At 39.9% G+C, this 13,396-nt stretch overlaps 1 protein-coding gene across 2 annotated transcripts; it reads left to right on the top strand.

The window, feature by feature from the left end:
* The first annotated feature begins 117 nt into the window (after positions 1–117).
* Positions 118–10,447, top strand: NDUFV3 (NADH:ubiquinone oxidoreductase subunit V3). Of its 2 annotated transcripts, none has more exons than XM_035116167.3 (4): positions 118–200; positions 2,770–2,863; positions 6,418–7,290; positions 10,202–10,447. In XM_035116167.3, exons 1-4 carry the CDS (start codon positions 153–155, stop codon positions 10,366–10,368), a joined length of 1,182 nt encoding a protein of 393 aa, XP_034972058.3. In that variant the 5' UTR covers positions 118–152; the 3' UTR covers positions 10,369–10,447. The 2 variants fall into 2 exon arrangements, with proteins under 2 accessions (XP_034972058.3, XP_088523994.1); XM_088667868.1 differs by lacking the exon at positions 10,202–10,447 and adding an exon at positions 7,842–8,062.
* Positions 10,448–13,396: the final 2,949 nt, after the last annotated feature.

The raw sequence follows: 13,396 nt of genomic DNA, 5'->3' as shown, positions 1-13,396 counted from the left end.
TCCCTCGCCGTTACTCAGCCACAAGAGCCTCCATAGGGCGCTGCTCATTGGATGCTGCAGGAAATGTGGGCGGAGCAAGATAGCGCGGAGGCGGGACCTTTGTCCTCCTGGGCGGAGGTTGCAGCAGGGACGGGGTTGGGTGGGACGCCGAAATGGCGACGTTTCTGCTAATCTCCTGCGGCCGTACTGCCGTGCTCAAGGTAACCGAGGGTGAAGATCCGAGAGGCGCTTTCGGGCTGGCCGCTCCGTCGCCACAGTGGCGTTTATAATGTTTGTGCCCGTGGATTATTATAACAGTGTGTGTCAGGATTTGACCTGACGTTTCCGGGTTGTGCTGCTTGAGTCAGTGCATGCTTACTTGGCAGTACGTTTTGCTGATTTCAGTGGGACTTACTCCTAAGATGATGCCAGTAGGGTTTTAGCTGTAACTTCATGGGGAAACTCTTAGCTGCGTCTTTGATTTTGGCTTCTCACGCTATCATGCATTTTTACTGATAGTGAAAGGAGGAGGCTGTCACTCAGAGGTGACGTTTGCATCCACGTTTGCATCCAAAACATCTCAAATTCAGCCTGGCATATGTAGGTAAAGGGTCTCTGGTTGCAAAGCCAGAGCATGTGACTATGTGCTCTTGCTTTTATAACCTTAAATCTTAAACTTCCCAAGAGGCCTTGGTGGGACCTGCACACACACACCGCCACATGGAGTTCCTTCTATCAGCTTAGGCTAGTGCCGTATCTGCAAACCTATCCAATAGGAATAACTTGGCTACAGTAATCTATACTCTGGTAACCTGAAGTCTGGATTACTGCAGTATGCTTTATGTGGGGCTGCCTTTGAAAATGTTCAGAGCTTGAGTTAGTTCAGAATGTGCCTGCCCAACTGGTGATGGATTTGAGGCAACATGAAGGAAATCAGCCCTGAGTGCTCACTGGAAGGACAGATCGTGAAGCTGAGGCTACAATACTTTGGCCACATCATGAGAAGAGAAGACTCCCTGGAAAAGACCCTGATGTTGGGAAAGATTGAGGGCACAAGGAGAAGGGGACGACAGAGGACGAGATGGTTGGGCAGTGTTCTCGAAGCTACCAACATGAGTTTGACCAAACTGCGGGAGGCAGTGCAAGACAGGAGTGCCTGGTGTGCTATGGTCCATGGGGTCATGAAGAGTCGGACACGACTAAACAACAACAACAAGAAGACATGCCCACTGGATCAAGCCAGTGGCACAGCTATAGTCCAGAATCCTGAGGGAAGCCTGCAAGTTGGACATGAGCACAACAACATTCTGCCCATTTGTGATTCAAAGCAACTGCTATTCAGAGAGAACATAGCCATGAATTTGTCTATAAGAACAGATAATATAACACCAATTCTGTTCCAAATTTGCTAGCTGCCTGCATCCTTCCAAACCCAATTCAAAGTGATGGTTTTTATCTATAAAGCTCTTTCCTGATCTGGACTCCAGTATCTTCTGGAATGCCTCTCCCAATACAAGAAACCCATAGATCTTTGAGGCTCTTCTGCTGGTCCCCTTCTGAGGGAGGCTAAGTGACATCTTTTTGGCACCAGGCAAAGGCTTAGCTTTTGTCCCAGGCTTTTGACAGACTAAGATGATATTGCTTGTTATTAGTATGCTGCCAAAGCTTCCTGTGGCTATTATGGGGGTTGTTGCTGGTTGTTCTGTTTTATGGTATAACATATTTGTTATAGCAGAGTTGTAGGTCACTTGGAGACCTTCGAGTAACAAGCAGTCAACAAACCAAATAATAGTAGTGCAAGTACTGACATGGTTAGCCTGTGTTCATATTCCTGTTTAACAGGTGCTAGAAACTATAGGTTGTTGTGATGCAAGCTTTAAATCTTCTAGTTGTTTAAGGCTATAAATTCTGCAGTGAGTATTTCTTTAGTGACATACTTGCCACTTTTAGACATTTGGACTACCAATAATTTCTTCACTGGTATAATAAAGTTGCTTACAGCCCAGGCAAAAGGCATGGTGGCTTTATTAGATGTTAACCTACATTAATGTAATATTCTACAATGATGCAGAAGGTGTATATTGTTGTTGTCTTCATTCTCTCCCACCCGCACCCCAAATTGTACATCACATTCACTTATCAATCAGTTCTGTATTTGGAGCAGGAGAAAGAAGCACACTTCAGTGTGCTAGCACCAAGTTTTAACATTCCACTTAATTGCAAGGCATCCGTAACCATTTCCAGATATAATAATAATAAACATTTATATGCACTGTACCTGTTTCATCTGCACAGAGCTGTGTCAAAACCCTTATTTGAAAGTAAAGTCCATTTACTTGTACCAAGCTTATGTCCCTTTAAGTGAAGCTGGAAAAAACTAGGTATGCATAAGCATTTGATATATATGCCTAGGACCTGAAGTACAAATATTTGTTTGAGAGTAAGGGTGTCTTTTTATATTTCTAAAAGTTTGTGCATGTTCTGTGTGAATAGTTGTTGGTACAAATGTTGGTACAAATGTAGCAACATAGCCTTTTGTTAGTTAAGACAACGTTTCAGATTTCATAGTTTTCTTACTTTGCACAGTTTATGCTCTGGAAGGAATTGCAGGGAGTGAGTGGTCTGTTTTATCACAACTGCTGTACATATATGCCTAATTTTTAGTCATATTTGTCTACATCGTGCTTTATACTTTTTGTAGCCTGGGTAATTATAAATGACATTATTAAATCAAGTGTCTTTCTAATTACCGGGTATTACAGATTTTCTACTTCTTTCTAATCCTTACAGACTTTTAAGTTGCAAGCATGGGGGCTTCGAAGTGTACCTCCTGCTGTTTCTCTCTGCACCAAACCAGGGGATGCTAAGGAAGTCTCCAAAAAAAGTAAGGTACCTTTTCTCTTTTGTTAATTATGCAAGTTATAAGATGGTTTGCATAACATTTTGTAACAATATTGATCAACTATTGTTAGTTTTAATAGTCTGCAGAATGTTAAGATTCAGACTTTTAAAATTGTATCTAGTGGTTATTACTGTATTCTAGGTATTCTGTGGAGGACTTGTAAAGCAACTTTTAAAGATTGCATGCCACAGGTTGTTCACCTGAAATATCAAGGTTTATTTCTAAAATAATTGGATTATTCTAAGAACTTTTAAGAGATTAATTTACAGGCATGGCCAAACTTGGCCCTCCAGATGTTTTGGGACTACAGTTCCCATCATCCCTTACCACGGGTCCTCTTAGCTAGGGATGATGGGAGTTGTAGTCCCAAAACATCTGGAGGGCCAAGTTTGGCCATGCCTGGATTAAAACATTCAAAGCAGCAATACTTGCAGCTGTCAACCTATTAAACTCCATTTAACAATTTCAGTATAATAGACAGAAGGCAGATATTTTAAGGGGGGGGTACGTTTTCTATAATTAGCCATTAGAACAGGGTTACTCTGCTAGCTGAGACGGATGGGAGTTGGGAGTCCAACAGCTCCAGGAGGGCTAGGTTCATCTCTGTTGTAGAGTTTAATGATGTCTAACAAATGGAAGACAGGAAAGCAGAGCACAAGGAAATAAGCCAACCCGATGAAGTTCACATTTCTCACTACATCAATCCCATTCCCAGGAGTTCATTGGATTTTTATTTATTTGCAGTAAATTTTCATCACATGCCTCACCTGTATCATTTCAGGGGAATATTTAACAGCATTACCAGCTCCAATAAATGTAAGGTTATGGTCAAAATGTTGGGAGTCCCTCAGCAGTGTTTTTCTTAGGGAAGATGGAGACAACGTATGAGAATAATGACACATGGTTGTTTGTGAAATACATGAGTGGGCTTGTTTTATTGAACACGGTAAGATGTGAAACCTTTAAACCATTAAAATAGGTTTCAGAATATATACATATAAAACTTACACATTTGGTTGGAAAATCCCTACTATTGGGTTCCTTGATTGTTTATTAGCAGTTGCTGATGGAATTCTCCGTGCATAGTGAACTCAAATTGACCAACAGTAGCAAAATCACTTTCTATTCTGCAATTTGAGAAGGGTATTGGTACCACTGTAGTCTCATCTGCCATTCTTAAATGTTACTTTAGGGAAATTCAATTACCTTAGTTTGATTCTCTTTGACCCAGTATATTTAAGCTTTTTAACACATTTTCCTTGTTGTATGTTACTGCCCACTGAATTTAGACTGCTTCCATACAAACGGCAGGGTCCACACACAATCCAAGCTTATTTGTGTAATCTTTGGTTTTTTTAGTAGCTGTGCTTGGCTAAACTTTCTGTTCTTGCAGACTCTGTTATAACTATTAACTTGTAATTACTAGGGTATCTTAACATACAAAAGAGTATTTAGAGTTTGGAAAGTGCAACAAACCATTGACATGTATCTTTCTTCTTTTAACACTCTTAAAAATTTACTCTTGTCCTGTTAAATGTACATGTATTTGGGCTGTAAACTCCCTGTCTTGCCTCCTTGAAAGGAATTATTACACCTTTTATTATTCCTGGTTCCTCAAATTTGTTAGAGTGACCTGTAAAAACTGACACAGGGGGAAAAACACATCCTGGTTTTTCCCTGGGGCTCCTCATGCTGTGGTGGAGTAGTCTGCATATTCTAGATTGAAGAGTGTGCAGTATACTTGTTCTTTTGCACTGAAGAAGGAAAACAATTTCTCGTGAGTGTCATTCATGGAATTACGCAGATGTTGCTTTTCTGATGCTAGTGGAATTGAAAATGCTAGTTTGGTATCTAGTATTTTCCTCTGACGGGAGTGTAAGCACCTTTGTTATTCATACCATCCTTTGCATCCTTAAAAGCTCTTTGAAAACCACTTTACAATAAATCAGTCTGGTTATCAATGACAATGATAATTCTTCAGCTGGAGCAAATTCAGTAGCACTTGAGGAGTATGTGTGGGTGCAAGAATTAAGTGTGGAGAACTGTGGTGCTCTCAATGTTGCTACTTAGAAAGTAGCTGCAATGTGGCCATTGACTTTTAAGTTACAAGTTTTGTTCAGTCCCTAATTAATTTTCTCAACACTAACTTCACTTATCAATAATCTGAAAATGAATAATTCTGCTACCATGCTTTTAAATACAGTAATGTCCTGTTTTTCCCAGTCTTTAATGATGGTCAGTTTTCATTTCCATGTTGATGATTTCATTATTTCTTAGCTGTCTGAACTTCATAGCATGTATACTACCATGGCTTAGTTTTATGCTGTCTTGCTTATTTAATGTCTTTTGGCACTCTCTGCTAAGGTTTCTGTTAAGTGCTCTTGGTGCGAGAACAACTTAGAATAGAATTAATTTTACTATTCCTAAGATCCAAACATACTGATTCCCTGCATTATGATCACATACTTAAGTGATTCCAAAATACTACCTTCTGTGATTAATTGGTGCTCAGACAACTGGTAACAAATCAAGGAAATACACCCAGCATATTACAGAGGAGTCAAAAGAAAATGTGGTCCTCCCCTTTTCTTCAAGGAATCTTGGGTGCACTTCCTAGATCATGAAGTCTGCAAAACATATCGGGGGAGCCTTGGCCAGTAAATCTTCCTTCTGTCTCCTTAAGGTCTTGCATAAGCACTACATCTTTTTCATTGATGAGTATTTCTAATAGTGAACAAGAGAGGTTGCCATATAACCAATGTATGCTATTCGCTGCCACAAGAAATACTGATGGTGGCTTTTAACAAGAATAGATTAATTGCTGTAGGATAGGTCTATAAATGGTGGTTAAACTTGTGTATAAAGGCAGAATGCTTCTGAATGTTGAGTACAAGGGAAGGTCCTACTCTAGGAAGCACTACTGAAAGGCAAAATATGCATTCTGCATAACAAACAAATACTGAAAAAGGCAAATGTTTTCTTTTCCATGTAAAACCATAAAATAGGAGGATCAGATCGCACTCCCAACAGATTATATTGCTGCTGTTGAAAGTTTGTTTGAATAAATGTCTCACAAAATGTGTTGAATGTAGTTGAGGTACTTAGATACTGCAGTGCTAAATATACTCTTCACACTGCTAAGTGTGCTCTTCCCAATGCACTCGAGAAGATAGGAAAGTGTTTTCATCCACATTTCAGAAATTGGAACAGAGCGTTTCTGATAAAATGATGTTCACAGGCAGCGTGGCACAAAGAGGAGGAAATAATCTTCATGTTCCTGTGAGAGACTTCTGCAAGCAAAGGACACTTTTTGACATTTTTATATGAAATGCAGTGTGTAATGGAAACTGAGCTTCTAGACTGGTGTTTATACCCGATAACTTCACGACTATTAAGTAGAATTCCATATTAATGGGTCTGTTCCAAAATGATATTGTTCTTTGCCATTTTGTAGATGTAATTGGCACCAAAGGAGTGTGTGAAAACAACAGTTGAATGTCGTTTAAAAGCTGTCTCCTCTTTTCCACAATTTGCAGATAAAGGTGAGATCATAATTAACACTAAGCCTGATGCTGCTGTAAAATTAAAAGATGAAGATCTGAGGAAACACTTGGCTAAGAAAACTGTGGTAAAATTTCCTCAGAGAGCAAAGCTTCCTTGTCTTGAGGGACAGTCTGTTGTTTCCTCAACAGCAGGCTTGGAGAAGAAGAAGAAGGGAGATGAAGAGAAATCCTCTTCCTCAAGCTCTGAGTCAGATTCTAGCTCTGATTCTGATGAGGAAGATTCCGCCTTCAAAGATACCATAAAAACCAAAGTATCATTTCCAAGTCGAGATCCCCCCTCTTCTGGTGATAGAACGAAGAAAGCAAAGATAACAAGTGAAAAACACTTTCCCCAAGAGCAGGTCAAAGGCAAAGCAGCTGAGAAGCTCCCTTATAGTCCTGGATTCACAGAAATCCCCGTGCATCAAAAGGAGGTGCATCAGACAACAGCCGGTGACAAATTGTTATGGTCAGATTTGTCAAAGTCTGCCACAAACCGAAGACACGAAGAAGCTCATTTAAAGAGCACAAACGTTGGAACAAAAGTTGCAGAGAGTCAGAGGCCGGCAGACAAAGCTAAGCAGCTGGAGGAATCTCTCCCTGAAGCATCTCCCCCTGGAGCAACTTCAAGTATATTGTCTAGAACTCAGTCAGTGCCTCAACAAAATGCAGCTCAAAATCTGACTTTGCCAAGACAGGGGGGAAGTGTGGCAAAGGAGGCACAAAAGACTGACATGCAAGGAAGAAGTGCTGCTGTGCCACAAGGAGAGGTTTTGGATGGCAGAGTGCCAGCGGCAGAAACCACAGTGAAGGAGGAGATTGCCCTGGAAGCAGGAGTTCAGACTGAACAACAAAGCACTATACAGGGTATCACTTTATCTTGTTTGTTCCACACTGACGTGCTGTTGGGGCTGAGGGCTGCTTATGAGCAAATATCTTGTGCTCTTGAGTACTGACATTATTGAAAACATTCTGGAATCTCTTCTGCTCTTTCCTAGAGCTTAATGCCGTTGTTTTTGCAGACTTTTCTGCTTTGCTGATGCGTTCTTTGCCTAGTTCTTCTTTTCTTTGATTCTCCTCCTTGGCTTTTAGACTGTTGGTGGGAGAAAGCAGTACATACGTGTTTTCACAGCATTCTTCTGTACCAATGATTGTAACCATCTGAAATACTTAAAAGGTAATAAAAGGAAGGGAGGTCCTTCAAAGCCAAAATGAGCTGAGTGCAAATAGGCTGCCTTATCAAAATCGGAATTTTGGCCCCCTTTTGCTAGAAGCACAATGAGGCTATTGAGCAATCTATTTTGCAGTCTCTTTCTCTTTCTGCCCAGCGCTTGCCCTCAGGCTTAACAGCTGATTTTCTGCTGGGACTGTCTGTTCCTCCAGTACTCTTGACTCTTGTCTATTTCCTTCTTTCACAGTTCTCTTGTAGAAGATGCATAAGCCGGCTCTGCTGTGCTGATGCGATCACAAGGAACAAAAGTTAGCTTTGGCACTAGAGGAATGATGGAGACGCTCTTGCCTTCAGGCTACCAAAGATATTGCTTTGGAAACCAGCATTAGCAACAAGGGACATTCACAGCACATGCCTTTCTCACATGTTCTCCCCTAGTAATATATCTCTGCTATCGGAACTCCCGTACACATTTGGTCTTGTAGTGTTTGTAGACTAGGAGGAAGTCCCTTTGGTCTCAAAACACACCGAAACCTAACAAGAAATCGGTTCTTCTCTCTCTCTCCCCTCCCCCCCCCCAAATATGTTCAAGACTGGATAAATTCACCCATTCAAACCATGTTCTTCATTATGTCCTTCCTCTCTCTCTCTCTGTCTTGTATTCTGTAGAACACTCATCTTGTTCTTTAAAAATCTTTTTTTTAACTAAAACAATTTCTCCCCAATAATTTGTCACTCTACAAGGCAGAGAAAATAATACTCAAGCCAGTTGAAAGGTGACTTCTACATGGCATGAAAAGTAAGGAAGCCTACTGGAAGAAACTATTTAATTGAGTGCTAATTTTACACACACCATTATTGTGGACTTTGAGCTTGTTTGGAGGTTGTAGCAGGGGAGCGCAGCTATCGTATACCCTTGACCGAAGAACGGTACACTCCTATCTGGGATGGTCGTCCTCTTCCACCGAGCGCACAGTTTTGGGAGGGAGGGGACACCCTCCTAGCCAACCAGATCAGCCGAATCAACCCTGGCGATCAATGGGGTGACCGATGTCACAGCCCTCACATCCTTCACACACCATTATTGTGAAGCTTCCCACATGCTTGGGCTTCTGTGTATCCAGCAGAGGGCAGTGGTGACATAGAAGAAGCATTGTCGAGACGATACACTGAGAATGCTTTGAGCCTTTCATTTCTACTTGGTTGTAGCCCAGGAAAAATTGAGATAACTGCAATTAAGCGTGGAGGAAGGGGAGGTTGGTGAAACATGAAACCTTAAAGCAGGCCGTATTTAATTGTCAAGTTGTAATTCAGTGGAAGTTAGTGGAACCACTTCATGCTGATGTCAGTGTAACTAAAAGCCAAATATGGTGTGGGTTTCTATACAGGGCATAAACATTTTAAAGTCCTATTGATTTCAGAGGAAGAGGCTGCAACATATGCTGAGTTTTCCCATTGTCAATCAAGTGCTTGGCTATGCACAAAATCTTTTGCCTCTCTAACACTAGGTGCAAGCTTTTCTGCTGTTTCTATTTTCTATGTCCTCCACCTACCGACCAAGGCATAATACAGAGCATAGAGGGGACTCTGTATATCTTAAAATAAAAATAAAAATAATGATCTAAAAATATACATTGCTCATTGTTAAAGGCAGATGACTGAGAATGCAACGTTGAGTAAAATATCAAGTCATATAAACTAGTTGTGGTCCTAATAGTCTTCAATTTCTCAATTTGGGAGGTCCTTCCTTAGGAATTTTTATGTTACAGCTAAAGGAGCACCAGTCTTGTGTTTCATGGTGTAATGTTTTTGTAGAAGTTTATTGAAGGACGAACATCTTATGGATTTTGTGAACTTAATAGAGAGCTAAATACTCCTCTGAGGGAGGCGAAAGGCAAGCATCTTTTTAATATAAATTTCATAAAGTTTTAATTAGATTTAGGTTCAAAAGCAAACTCTTTGATTTTGAATACTCCATTGTAAGTAGAAAATGGTGGAGTAGTTTCAAAATCTGCAAAAATTCAACCATTGAGCCCTTGATCCCAAAACCGAACATGATGTGCAGAGGAGACCAGTGCTGTGAGCTGCCCAGAATGGCTGGGGAAACCCAGCCAGATGGGCAAGGTATTATTATTATTATTATTATTATTATTATTATTATTATTATTAATTAGTAGTAGTATGAGCTGTGCTTTCTTGTTTTTCACAGCAGCACTTCTGCTGCCAGAGAAAGACACTCTTAACAGTGAGAATGGTTGTGATACAAATCAACAATGAAGCTTGAATTGCATGTGTGGGATAGTCTCACACGCACATGCTCCTGTTTTGAATCTTGGCATTAGTTTTCCTGACTGAGAATATTAAAAGAAAGAAACTAACCTTCGCAAAATCAGTTGCAGCTAGATGTGTACTTTTTATTTTATGTAACTTAAGGCATTGATTGCTACATGCTAAAATTCAAGTATATTTTTTATTTCTCATAAAATATCAGTGGTTAGCTGCTGTTTCCAGTGACAGTCTGAGAAATCTCCATGAAATCTGACTCGGTCAGAAATAATGTCGTGTTTATTTTATCTCTGATTTCACAAGTATATTTTCTCCTCATAGAGGCCGAGCCGCCAGTTGAAACTGCTCCAGAAACATTTGACACGTCTACCTACAAGAATCTGCAGCACCATGATTATACATCATATACCTTTGTGGATTATGACGTTCAGCTTGCAAAATTCAGGCTGCCTCAGCCATCATCTGGGAGAGTATCTCCACGACATTGAATCAAATGTGGAAATGCACAAACAAATTAATTCTGACAATGAAGGAACATCCATGCTACAATTAAAGTGCTGCAAATGAGTTTGCTGGCTGTCAGTTTTTTAAACACACGGAGCCCCTTTGAGAAGTTACAAAATCAGGTTTTAGTTCTAACAATAATATCCCACTGTGTATTCTCAGTGGCACACTTGCATTGCTTAAATTATCTAGAAAATCCCTGCTTAGGAAATCCATTCAGATCACCTATCAATTGAGACTAAACTCAAATAGATAAGGCAAATAATACTGCATTCTCAATACAGGCAACTCCCAGTTTATGTGGGGAGTTGTGTTCTGAGGCATCGTGCATTTATGTGAAATGCATATATTTGAAACACTGTCTAAAAAGCCTGCAAACACCCTCTAAACCAGGCATCCCCAAACTTCGGCCCTCCAGATGTTTTGGACTACAATTCCCATCATCCCTGACCACTGGTCCTGTTAGCTAGGGATCATGGGAGTTGTAGGCCAAAACATCTGTAGGGCCGCAGTTTGGGGATGCCTGCTTTAAACCTCTGGAAACCCTTGAAAAACCTCTTTAAAAACTCCACTTTCATTTTTTCTTTTTAAAAAATTAATATAATGAAACTTCTTTTGCTTGTGTTTAGAAATATGTAGACCAAGATGAAGAAGAATATGAAGTTAGCTAGTTGACTCTGCTAGCCACATATAGCTTTAGGTAGCTATAACTCTGGCCTAGTGGGACTAATTTGAAGTGTTTCATTATTAGTTGAAAGCAAAGCAGATGCCATATGTGAGTTGACTCCAGGCTTAGGTTGCAATCCTAACTAGGCATACTCTGATATACATCCCATAGAATTCAGTGGGGTTAGGACTGCAGCTTTATTCGAGCTTAGAGTAGACCTGTTGAAATATGTGGGATAAGTTGGTTGTGACTAACTGAAGTCCAATTGATTTTAGAGGGTCAATCAATCAATTTATCTTTACTGTGGTCAAAGATCAGACAGCAACGTTAACAGCAACAACATATACCACATCTGCATGAAAAAGCAGGTCTACATTAAGCATGGCTACCTCTGGATCCAACTTGCATGCATGTGTCTACAACTGTTCATGTGTCAGCAAGTGAATAAGATGCATTATGTGTTGAGAGAGATGGACATGATTTTAGAGCTGTGTTCCTTTAGCATTTAAATTTTATATCTCTACTTTGCCTTTCTTCTGTTCCCCTCCCCAACCATGCCTGAGGTAACTTACACAACGGCCATGTTTGTTTGTGTCTCATTGTTCCATGTTGTACAAACTATTGTTAAAACCGGAATTAGCTTGCATGCTCCAATTCTGCACAATTGGGAAGAGATTAGAAGCTTCCAGTTTTGTCTAACACTGGTTTATTGCTTCATTTGGACCAACAAAATGTGGTTAACATTAACAATAGTTCTGTTCAAATCAGCCAACTTCAAACCATAGTTACTAAGTTGGTTTGTTTTAAATTTCCCATATTTCAGATTAACCACAGTACTTTGTCTGAATAATGTGGCAAGTTATGATTAATGGTTAAGCAAACTGAGGGCTGTTCAGCTTCTTTCCAAGGCTCGGGAATGTTCCTGGACCATTGGTCCTTAAGTCTTTAAAATCCCCTTGGTTTTTTTTTTAAATTTACACTCTGTAAGCACCTGTTGGAGTTCTGGACTTAAACTAAAAATAGATGGCATTTTAAATAGAAGTTTGGCTGGGTATCTTTGTGCCTTTTAAAATTATCTATAAAACAGGCACCCTTTTTGTTCCTCTCTCTGAAATTTTTCAATTATGTAGCTTAATTTCTAAAGTGATGCATTGGTCCAAAGTCCTATTAGAGGACTTCCTTGCTGCTCGAGTAAGCCATACATAATGTTAATGTGCTTTTCATTTTTATTACATACATTCTGCCACTTGTTTTAGGATTAGAATATATATATATATATATATATATATATATATATATATATATATGCATGCTTTGGTTTTATATCACACCAAGGAAAATAAATTGCCAGTAAAAGCAAGCAATTTGGGCTCTATATGCACACAGGAAGCTTACTGAGTAGGAAAACAATTTCCTAGACTTTCCAATTGCAAGCGGTCTTTAATTGCCTTCTGTTCAAAGTAGACTTTAAAATGTCTTGCAATCTTGCGTAGGCAGTTGATGAACAGAGTCTGATGTTTTGAGTGGTAGTGAGAGCATTATTGAAATGCAGTAATTAAGATAAAAACTAAAAGCTTCCCTATTTTCATACTTAATTCAAAATTAATCAAAATTACAAAAGAAATTAGGAATGGTTTTGCAGCTGTTGAATTGACTGCCTGGGTTTCCACTCCTCTTTCTCTCCCCATCTGTTGTCTATTGCCATACCCACAAAATAGAAGCTCTTTTGAGGTAGGAAACTTTTTCTTACATCTTTAGTCCCATTACAATCAATGTAATGTTTGGGACTTTTAAAGATTAGTGCAATTATACAGAGACAGAGATGTGCTTGCACTTCATGAGGATATTAAAACTAAAGTTTTTCTGTAACAGATAGATTGCCAAAACATGATACACGCTCAAGTCAAAACATGATTAGAGAAGTCTGAAAATGAGTTCTGTCTACCCTCCTCTGCCCAATCTTGGAAAGCAAAGGTTGAAGCTACATTATAAACTTATGCCAGGGATGAGGAACCTGTGGCCCTCCAGATGTTTTGGGGGGCCACATCGCCATTGTTCCTGACCATTTGCCGTGGTGCCTGTGGCTGATGTGAGGTGGAGTCCAATGACATCTGCAAGGCCACAGCTTCCCTATTCCTGACTTAGGCCGGTTGCCCAGTAATTCCCCCCAGAACGACAATATTTCTGGGAGCCTAGTGGGGGCTTAGAGATCTATCATTCAGAATTATACCAAGATGTAATTGCCAGGATTCTGTGCAAAAACATGAGTGTCCCAGTGATGCAGAATAGTTAGATACTTGTAAGCAAAAGGTTGTCTCTTAATAGCATGCAATGCTTCAGCAAGG

The sequence above is a fragment of the Zootoca vivipara genome, chromosome 4 (assembly GCF_965207765.1).
Source record: "Zootoca vivipara chromosome 4, rZooViv2.hap1.1, whole genome shotgun sequence".
Classification (NCBI taxonomy): Eukaryota; Metazoa; Chordata; class Lepidosauria; order Squamata; family Lacertidae; genus Zootoca; species Zootoca vivipara.
Note: the sequence above shows the minus strand (reverse complement) of the source record. Positions and strands in the feature narration are given on the sequence as shown.